The following is a 10970-nucleotide window of genomic DNA, read 5'->3' on the forward strand; positions in this document are numbered from 1 at the left end:
TGCGCCTCTGCTCTTTGCAGCAGCTGCTAATTTTCAGGCAAAGCAACATACCTCAAGCTGGCCTTGGAAAAAAAAACGTAGGATCAACGGCGCACGCGCAACCTGTTCGTCTACAAAACGTTTTATTGTTTTTATTTTTCAGGTTGGCAACCAAATTGGCGAAATGTGCTTCATCATGGATTCACCGATACGCTAAAATTGAGTCATTATTAGGATTGGTTCTGTTGCTTAACTCTGAAGCTATGACCGGGTCAAGCTAGCAAGCATGATACTCGTTTTTACTTCTGCGACGTATTTCACAATTAAAGCCCATTGTTTAAATAGCAACCTCACTTCCGGTCATAACCAAAATAAAATAAATGACTCGTCAACACCACATAATCCGTGATTGGCACATGCTTTTCAAACAATGCCCAACTGGACGTTTTAAATAATTTATGTGTATGTGAAAATGTCTGGCCGTTTACAATTAATGCATATGGTGCTTTTGTTTGTATTTTAATCCAAACCTACAGAAGAAATTCCGCAGAAAAGATGCAGTGTTCGACCCCTAACAAGTATACATTTTTACTATACTTCTTTAAGGGGCGGATATGCTCTGTTTACTACATGCCCTGCCTACATTTTCAAATGTTTGAAAAAAAGAAAGGTGTACGTAGCAGCGGCAGCCTCCAGTAACAAGCAGCAGCCGTTTGAACGCTTCCCACAATGCACTCTCCGAGCATCAGCGGGAAACCAAAATGGCGAACGTGCTGGGGGAAAATGTACCGTTTGTTATCTTCTGACAAAGCAGTAGCCCCAGAAGTTTCCGCCACACACTTTTAAAACAAGTCAAAACCACAAAAGAAGCGGGATAACAGTGGTGTTTCATATTTATTTTTTTAGTTCGAGTCGTTGTAGAAGCTGAGGGGACCCAATGAGGTATTGTTGTCATTATGTTTTCTTCCTGTGGGGGGCTGGGTCCAACGGTCAGCGACCTCTCCGGAGTCGAAGCTTTGCATGTGGGTTGTTCATGCTAACAATGGAGCCTGGGCGCTAGCTATTTAATATTACAAGACATTTAGTATACAACGGTTTGTCAAACTGGTCCTTTGTCGTCTCTCGTAGCTCATGTGGATCATGTTCACTCAGTACCCGAACAAAGGGAATCCTGGACAGTGGCTAAATGGAAATGGAAAAAATTAAATATAAAATCTCTAACGTTAACTTAATTAATTAATCATGTTTTGCAGCAGACGATAACGATATCAAGTATTTAATTGTACAAATACAACTGTCAAATTTGACAAACATTCAATTGTGTTTTTATGTAATGTTTGCGTGTTAAAAAGAATAAACCTTTGCGTTTACTTAAGTTTTCAACGTTGGACAGGTTAAATAATTACTCAGCATTGCCCTGTAGCCATATTACTGACTGCATGTGGTTTGGGTTAATTACCAATTAGCACTAATTAAGAGTATAATCACCGGTTTGCATCCATTGGAGGGGGAATGGCATGTTTCATTTTCAGGCTTATCTCCTTGTATTCTCCATAACAATTACACATACAAGTCAGTACTTCAGTCGATTCTAAGTGTTGATTGTAGTATTAGTAAGCCATGCTGATGAATATGCAGAGATTGACATTTCATGTTAATCTCCCCGCTCCTCTTCCAGAGACTCCGGGGTTGTAGATCACCTGTCTGTCCATCACAGAGCTCTCCCCCAGAGGCAGCAGCAGGCTGTGTCCTTGTCCCCCACCAGCCTCTCTGCTCGGGGAGAGTATGGAGAGGACGACATGTCTGACAAGTTCACGGAAGGACAGGACGTCTTGGCCCGGTGGTCAGATGGCTTGTTCTACTTGGGGACAATCACCAAGGTTAGTGTGAGGGAAACACACCTTTTTGGTACTGAAATTGTTTTTATATCACAGTACCACCACATACGTTAAATGGAAAAAATATTCACATCTGAGGTTAACAAACCTCCAATCGTACGTTTTAGTTATCAGTTTTGGTCATAAGTACCTGGTAAAATCATCCAAATTCGGCGTATGTGACACAAAACATTTGATCTCATATCTCATATGAGCCTGGGTAGAATAGTTTGGTTTTAAAAATGTTTCGGAAGACATCTATCTATATATATTTTATTTTTTATTTTTTTCTCCTTCAGATAAATCAGGAAAAGCAGCGATGCTTTGTGGTTTTTGAGGATCGGTCAAAGTCTTGGGTTCTGTGGAAGGATATCCAGACAGGTAAATTATTCAACTTCAAGATTTACATGTTGCATGGATTTATATTTCGATCTTTGGATCGTTTATCATTTCCAGGTACTCTAAAAGACGTGTATACCATTTTATTGCCTGGCAGCATCTGCACTTTATATTCCGTACAGTTTTCATCTGGATTTTGCTCAGATTATTGGATGAGTATTGTTCTGTCCCCACCCTCGTCTGAACGTCTACTGCCTTACTTATCTCCCTTCTCTTGTGGCTGGCAGTTAACTGTCCAGTGTCTGGCATCAGTACAGCACAAGTTCCTCGCCCACATGTAAAGAACTGGTCCTCCATCTCAGTCAGTCAAAGTGCAAATGTGGCACAGAGATTATTTTATAATAAAGTGTAACATGATTTGTGATGGATTAAAAAAAAAAATCATATTTTGACAAATCTCCACCATTTGAATGGATATTATTTATTTTGGCTGATTCCCATGTTTCTGCACAACTCTATGCGCTCTGTTAGGGCTGGGCGATAAATCGATTTAATCGATTAATTCGAATGTGTGCTTTAAGGCGATGTGTTTTATTGAAAATCGAGAAAATCGCCCCCACCCCTTTTTCCCGTAGTAGAGTGCGCGCGCATTGTTTACAAACTAAAACAATGGCGGCCAGCAGCTTCACTGCTGGCCGCCGCCGCCGCCACCTCACAACAACAACCCAGCATTTTGGAGACATTCACCAACTGTACTCCGCATGAGAAGAAGAGTGCCCGGTGGAAAGCCATCACGGATGCAGTCGCGATGTATATCGCAAAAGATATGGTGCCCATATACACCGTGGAAAAGCCGGGGTTTATTCACCGTCTCAAAGCTTTGGACCCCAGGTACGTGCTACCAAGCCGTAAACATTTTTCTGACGTTGCCTTGCCTCGGCTGTACAATAGTACACGCCAAAGGATCTCTGCGGAGCTGGAGGGGATGTCATTCTACTCCGCAACAACTGACCTGTGGTCCAGCAGGTTGACCCAGACACCGATCCACTTGACTGGTGGAAGCGTCACCAACTTAACTTTCCAAGGCTAAGTACTTTAGCAAAGAAATACCTCTCTGTGCCAGCTACAAGTGCCCCCTCTGAGAGGCTTTTCAGTGTGTGGGGGGGGGCATTGTTGCATGCCACCGTGCATGCCTGAAGCCAGAGGTAGTAGACAGGCTTGTCTTCCTGGCAAAAAATATTTAGAAAAAACATGCACTACTGTTTAATACTGTTGGTTATGTTGTGAATGCACTTGATTTTGTTTACATGCACTTATTTACTGTGCAAAATATGTTATGTTGATGTTAGATCAGATGTTGCACTTTTGAAAATGTGAATGTTAAAGGGTCACATACATTTTATTTCATGCTGTGTTTGTATCAGTGTATTCAGTTAGAAAAGCTTACTGTAAAAAGTTACATTTGCACAGTTGTTTACAATGGAAGGCTACTATTTAATGCCATTTAATGTTATGTTTAATTTAATTTTATATTTAAATGATTCAGGCAAACAAAAGAGTGACCAAATACTTTTTGTATACTACAGGCACCTTTCTACAATGTTCAGGTTTTGTTTGCACTTTATTTTTATCAACCTACTTGGGAAAATCATCACAAAATAAAAGAAAAAATTGTTTTCAACAGCTTCTGTCATCTGCAAAAAATTTTGGGGGAAAAAAATCGATTTAAATCGTGAATCGGATTTTTTGTAAAAAAATCGGAGATTTTTTTTTTAGGCCATATCGCCCAGCCCTACGCTCTGTGATTAAAACTAAAAGCCTTGTTTTCTGCTGACCTCCAGTGGTTACGGTTCTCACGTTGCTGCAGTGATGGAGAGACGTACTTGTAGTGTATCACTACGCCCTCACGTCACTGTTGGTTGTAGTTACAGAGGTGACAGAACAACAGCACAGTATTAGGTTTCTTCTGAGACCTTCATCTTCCATTAACCCCCAATACTATGGCGGTTAATGGGTTGTGTTTAAATTCCATTAAAAAAAAATATATATATGTAAATGAAACGGTGTCCTGATCAATCAGGATAAATTACAGTTGGACCCTACTTCCAATCAAACAAGAAGTCCCTGTAGACTGAAAACACCACGAGGTGCTCGTTGCCTTTACTCTGTCACAACCAGCCGTTTGTCCATTTCAGGGGATGAAGAGGACGATGAGGACGACGACATTGTGTGCTCTATATGCCAGGATGAAACGTCAGATGAACCCAATGAAATAGTCATTTGTGACAAGTGTGGACAAGGTACCGTCCATTGTCTCTACAGCTCTTATATTGAACAAAGCAGTGCGTCCAGTTTGGTTTTTTTGTCAAGTTTTCTAACTTATTCGTTCTTTGTTCATCTACCTATTGAACTCTAATCTGTGGTCATCAAGCACATTTTGTACTTTTTAAAAGAGCGATCCAGTAAATGTGTTCAATATGTTTTAGGCTACCATCAGCTGTGCCACTCGCCCGTCATCGACGCCTCTGTCATTGACTCGGATGACAAGTGGCTCTGCTCAGACTGTGAGCTCACTTCTATACCGAAGGTACAGCTTTTGTTTTGAGTAAATTAAGCCTTTAGTTGAATGTGTGAGTTGTTTGATTAAATGAGCATGTATTTACATGACAGCTATTTTGTGAGGCGCATTATTTGCAGCACAATTGAAATATGAGACTTTAGAGTGCAAACTTAATCTATGGAGTAAATGCTGTATATATTTACCTGTGTGGTGTACAGAGGGATGCTGCACACATGAGGGGAGCGTCTGCTCAGGGCTTTCTGAAGCAGGAGGAGGAGGAGGACGTTACGAGGCAGCACCTGTCTCTCCAATACGCTCTGGACGAGCTGGTTTGGGACCAGGGCCACAAGACCAACATGCAGCACCGCTACTGCTACTGTGGAGGTCCAGGAGAGTGAGTCACACGCTGCATATGTTAGAACACACTACAGAATCAGGATAAACAACTTCCTACGCGCCCATGTTTTTATATACCTATCTATCCATATCTCTCTCCCGGTACAGCTAACGACTCTTTTCTCTGTCCTTGAAGTTGGTACCTGAAGATGCTGCAGTGTAACGGGTGTCTGCAGTGGTTCCATGAGACGTGTCTCCATTGCTTACAGATGCCCATGTTCTACGGAGACAGGTGCAAATAGCACTATGTTTATGTTTCATACTTCATGCTACCAGTTGTTACTGGTGAAACAAACCTTATTAAAGTTAAAATGACTCTGAACAATCTGAATAAAATATATCTGTATTCATGCTGAGCTGTCCTACCTAAAGAAATTAATTAATTGGAAATCACACTACCCTTGTTGTGTTTTTCACTTTTCATATATCAGGACACATTATCTTGTATTATTGATTGTGTAACGTTCCCTTTCATTTCCTCACATTTCCTTTAGCAGACCATAAAGCACCAGGCCATGAGACTGTCCTGTGGTCACCAAATCATTTCTGCAGCGTAATAAGCTGACGCGTTTTTGTGTTTGTGTAACTTTAGGTTTTATCTGTTTGTTTGTTCCGTTTGCAATGGTGGACCAGAGTACGTCAGCCGACTGCCTCTCACATGGTAAGTGAAGCTCAAGATGTATGTTCAGCTTTGACTCACAGTCTTCTTTAAAAACAGTATTATTTGATAAAATACACAAAGGATGGATTGCCCCCGCTTACATTAAATTCTAGATGTATAAGTAAGTTCCCACTGCATGCATCTTGTTTTTACTCTTCAGCTTTGCTACTGTGCCTTATTTCTCTTTTCATGATGGTTCTTTTGGAACCAGATTAAGTGAATAACACACAGCTGTTACTAAACCTTTTCAGGGAGAATGTCACACACCTGAGCCTGTACAACTTGAGTGTGATTCACAAGAAGACGTACTTTGATTCAGAGATGCACCTGATGTCTTACATCAGTGATAACTGGGAGCTGCTGCAGCTGGGGATGGTATGGACACAACTTATCAAGCTACATGTGGCTATTCACTAACTTTCATTTGCAACAAAGGCTAATCCAGGACACACACATGTTTTAATGTTTTATGGAAAGTTTCTTTTTGAGTTTTCTACTGAACATAAATACACATTTGTGTAGCTTAGTATTTAATATCAAAGAGTATATGTTTATAAGCTGCTTAACGTGTCGATACAGCTCAAGTTCAAATAAGAAACCATATGGTGTCGATTTATTTTTTGAATCCTAACCTTTTTTGTCTTTCACCCTGTATTTCCTGTTTGGCGATCTCCCCTCCTCTGCAGCTCGCGAACACTCCCAGATCAAAGCGATATGGACATGTTCTGGAGGCATTAAACAACAACAGTAGCGTGTAAGCTATTCCATTACTGGATTATCCTTTATGTTGATAGCCTGAAAGAACTTTTTTAAAAACCTTTTTCATATGCTCCTTCCAGTTTCAAGTCGGGGAAGGAGGTTAAGAAAAAGAAGCACTTGTTTGGGCTGAGGATCCGTTTCCCTCCGTCTCCCAACTCTGATGAGCCAACCGGCAGAGGGATGGAGACGGCTTCACATGAGATCACCATCAAGGGATGCAAGACCACCAAGGACCTATCTGGCATGAGGTAAGATGTGAAACGTACATCTCAAGTTCTGCAGTCAAATGTTTTTACATTTGTTGGGTATGACATCTCCCTCCTTCATTGTAAGCTCTTGAATTTGAATTGCTCATGTCGGACTGATGGCACTAAATGAGAAACGGTTATACAGCGTGCAAAAAAGCAGTGTTTTGATGCACCTTGTAATTTGTTTCACAATGTGTTACTACCCCTTAACAGTTATAGTGTTGTTAATGCACACCTGTCATTACTGTTGTGAAATGTTGTTGCTCTGGTGCTTGCAGGACGTTAACCAATGGCACAGAGAAGAAGAGAAAGAGGAAGCAAGAAGCCCGTTCTCTGGAGACTCTGGCTAAACCACAACGCGGTGAACTCTTATCCCAGGTGTGTGTGTGTTTGTGCGCATTCTCTTAGTGGACGTAAGCTGGGTGTGGGTGTTTTTTGCATTACTCTGTAAAGGTACGGTTATTAGGAAACCCAGTGAGAGATGATAACAATAGTTTTCTTGTCTTTGACAGGATATAAGAAAGCCTCTGCCACTAGAGCCCAACACATTGGATCACTTAACCTCCATCAAGTAAGTGAGCAATTGTAGTGTAGAACTTGTATTCCTAAACAATTATGACTTTTCACTTGTGTCGTGGTAAAGCTACGGTACTCTGAGAGCTGCAACCAACTGTTTTCATTTACAATTCACCCCACGAGTCCATGGTGACGTCTTCAAAGTGCTGGTTGTTTAATCTACTTTGATGTAATGAAGAGAAAAGAATCGAATCCTCACGTTGAAGATTTTTCCTTGACTGATTAATTAACTAGCTGTAAGTAACTTTCAGCGGCATTTCTTTGTATAATATTTGTTCTTTATCTGTCCCCATAACACCAGGACTGAGAGGTCTCTGCTGTCTTCAGATGTGGAATCCATCGGAGCCCCGAGCACCACAGAAACTACCTCAACTAGCATTTCAAGACAGTCCAGGTATGCCTGCTATTCAACGGCAACACTCGCACCTCACTTTGACCTCGATGGCGCTATGGAGGTTTGTTGGTTTGTTTGCCTGTCTGTTGATCTGCCACTTTGGTCCAGACTGAAATCTCAACAGCTATTGGAGGATAGATGGCTGACATTTTGTACAGACATTCATGGTCTCCAGATGAAGAACCCTAATGACTTTATGGATTACCTGACTTTTCTCTAGCGCCACGATGTTGATATTTGTGGTTTAGAGTGAAATGTCAAAAGACTTTGAAGGAATTAACATAAACTTTGTTCGAAGTTTCTGTTCCACCACCATCAAGTCATGATTTCAATTTGTCCAAGAATTTACGACTACATACCGTCGGAGCTATTTTCCCATCAGCCTCAGCTGCAGTTTGTGTTTAGTATGTTATGCATGCTAACATGGTGAACATTACCTGCGTGACATCAGGATGTTGCTATTGTCTCTGTGAGCATGTGAACGCGCATTTATCACAAAGCACTTCTGTGCTCTCGTACAGACGTTGTAGTCTCTCCATTTTGTTATTGCCCTTTTTGACTTCCTCTTTTCCTATCAAACCCACTCTAGCTGTAGTTCCAGCAAGATGCGAACGACGGCCTGCATCGTGCCCGTTTCCGCTCCACCCTTAAAGAGGAAACGTGGCCGGCCACGACGGGCCCTGCAGCCCCCCAACCCAGAGATCCCCCCTCCTAGCCATGCAGACCCAAACCCCTCAGCTACGGAGATGATAAGCCCGCTGCCAGGGCTCCACTCCACAGATATAGTTCACGGCATGGACCCCAACAGCCAACTCTCCCACCTCAAGAGCTCCATCAGCAGCTATTTCGGAGCAGCAGGGCGACTGGCTTGCGGGGAAAAGTACAAAGTCCTGGCACGACGTGTCACCCTCGACGGCAAGGTGCAGTACCTGGTGGAGTGGGAGGGAGTCACTGCCTCCTAGACACTCCCTCCTAGACTTGTCACTGTCGTCATCACTTCTGACTTTGAACCAGCGCCTGCAAGAGGCCTATCTATGGCTGTGCTAAGGACGTGTGTTCACAGCCTGTATTCGGAGCATTAATTGATATATGCCATTTGTTTAGTTTAGACAGGAGCGATGTTTTCCTGTTACTGTGAAGTATACTGGTTCAGTGCACATTTAAACATGTCTGTTCCTCTTGTGTTACAAAGATTACAGTTATTTGATCAAGGCATTGTCATTATACCACACCATATGTGTTCTCTGCTTTTAATTTTCATTATTTGCTTTGAATGTTTACAGCAGCCCTGTTTATTCAGAGGCACATAATCTGCATCTGTAGGCTTACAGTGACTCATTATTGTACTTCATTTTTAATCCAGTTATATGCTTTTATTCCCAGACCAGTTAAGTATGAAACTGTACGTTTTCTTTGACAGAATGTCATTGATCGGGCATTCAATGGTAAATCTTGGAGGATAAGAGAAATTCATTAATTTCACTACTGCAAAGACAATTACATAGTTATTTTGTTTATGATTTATTTTCTTTCTTCTTAAATATGTCTATTTACAACAGTGTCCCCTCCTCCAGTCCCAGCTACGAGTCCATCTTGTTGCCTTGGGCAGAGATATCCTTCAACTCAAAACAGAAGAGATGTGCTGCTGCAAATATTTAGTTTTACATAGAATTATACTACAACTTATTATTACCTTTTCCACTGGTCCTTTCTCATAAGTCTTTTTCTGTTCAGCATTTTCTCTTTTTTTATTATCTGTTGCACATGTCAAATTATACCTTTTTGATCAGATAATTCCATCTTTTTAGCACCAGCAGCATTTTCATGGTACGGTTCTTTAAGCCCCTTTCTATATTTACATTTAAATGCGAGATTCTGAAAAATAACTTACAAATTATGTGTAATTTCAGTGTTTAAATGTTCAGAAGGACTTGCAGCAAATATCCATTCTAAAAAGAAATGCATCCATTTTGTTTTCATAGTGAAGATTTTTTTTCGAGTGTCAACTGCCATCATCAAAATTGATTATCCTTTTAAAACATTTTTATTTGATATCGATTAAAATGACTTAACTGTTGACTGAAGTCTTTAAGGACCTATTTTGTTTTTACTTTGTCTGATAGTTATGATAAAACAAAGTGCTGCATAAGATGAATGTTGTTTACCCAGTTTCCATACTTAAGAGTTCAGAGGTGTTTTTGTTTTCTTTTGCTGCATATGCAAGTTGGTCCTTGATGATCGTGTTCAGTCAGATTAAGGACCATACGGCTTGATAAAGGGGCGCTTCAGCATTATTATGACCATTTGACTTTAAATTGTTTGTGTGACCGGTGCAAAACAAAAAAGTTCAACTTGTAGTGTACACACTCAGGATATATCTAAAAATGGCACTGTATTGCATAGGCCTGCATTTGCAGCTTGGCAGGAAGTTTAGATAAAAGTTATTCACTCAGTGTTTAATGGTCAGTATTTTTATATTAGGTCCTCCATTTTACTTTGGACCATATGTATGTAAGCTTTTTTTTCTACAGCTACACTTGCTGGTTTAATCTGAGTCAGAACAAGTCACTGGAAAACAATATTCTGTATGTCGTTGCATGAGGTAAATATTCATCTAGTTCGGCTGTCTCTTTTTACAGATGTTTTCTATTTTTTGTTTAAATGGACAGCTTTTTGACATTGATACCTCTTCATTGTACGGATGTAGTCGGTGTATGTGAAGCTCTTCTCTGTTCAGCCAGTCAGCCTCCATGCTGTTACCACTGGCTACCAGCAGGCTTCTGTAGCCAAAGAACATACATGTAACGTCTGCTTCGTCTTTTGAGATTCCGATTACGTTTTTATACATCGTTCTGTAGACGTGATATTTCTGAACCTGTTTAGTTAAAGGATGAATAAAAGCCGATATTTTGGACTGTTGTGTTGCTTATTAGATGTTTAATTGCTGCCTGTAGTTTATGTTTTAACACAAGAGCCTCCTCAGCCACAGCTACCGTTGTAAATGTGACAGTTAGTGCTCGCGCCAGTGTTCGCGGCCACTGTCATTGACAACCTTGTCCACCAATCGTATAACACACAGCGTCAATTTATCCAATCACGAAACGCGATGTTGGGATGTGGGGCGGGGACTAAAAATACAAACGTTCCGAGGACTTTGCCTTCCATCACGGAAAAGTTTTGT

General features: G+C 41.0%; 1 protein-coding gene across 1 annotated transcript; it reads left to right on the forward strand.

Moving 5' to 3' along the window:
- Nucleotides 1-748: 748 nt before the first annotated feature.
- Nucleotides 749-10703, forward strand: mtf2 (metal response element binding transcription factor 2). The gene is made up of 15 exons (XM_079284664.1): nucleotides 749-921; nucleotides 1658-1859; nucleotides 2156-2237; nucleotides 4391-4495; nucleotides 4682-4782; nucleotides 4974-5149; nucleotides 5288-5383; nucleotides 5744-5812; nucleotides 6064-6187; nucleotides 6499-6566; nucleotides 6652-6819; nucleotides 7098-7197; nucleotides 7332-7390; nucleotides 7697-7789; nucleotides 8379-10703. Exons 1-15 carry the CDS (start codon nucleotides 917-919, stop codon nucleotides 8749-8751), a joined length of 1821 nt encoding a protein of 606 aa, XP_079140790.1. The 5' UTR covers nucleotides 749-916; the 3' UTR covers nucleotides 8752-10703.
- The last annotated feature ends 267 nt before the right edge of the window (nucleotides 10704-10970 follow it).

This window comes from Melanostigma gelatinosum, assembly GCF_949748355.1.
Source record: "Melanostigma gelatinosum genome assembly, chromosome: 15".
Classification (NCBI taxonomy): Eukaryota; Metazoa; Chordata; class Actinopteri; order Perciformes; family Zoarcidae; genus Melanostigma; species Melanostigma gelatinosum.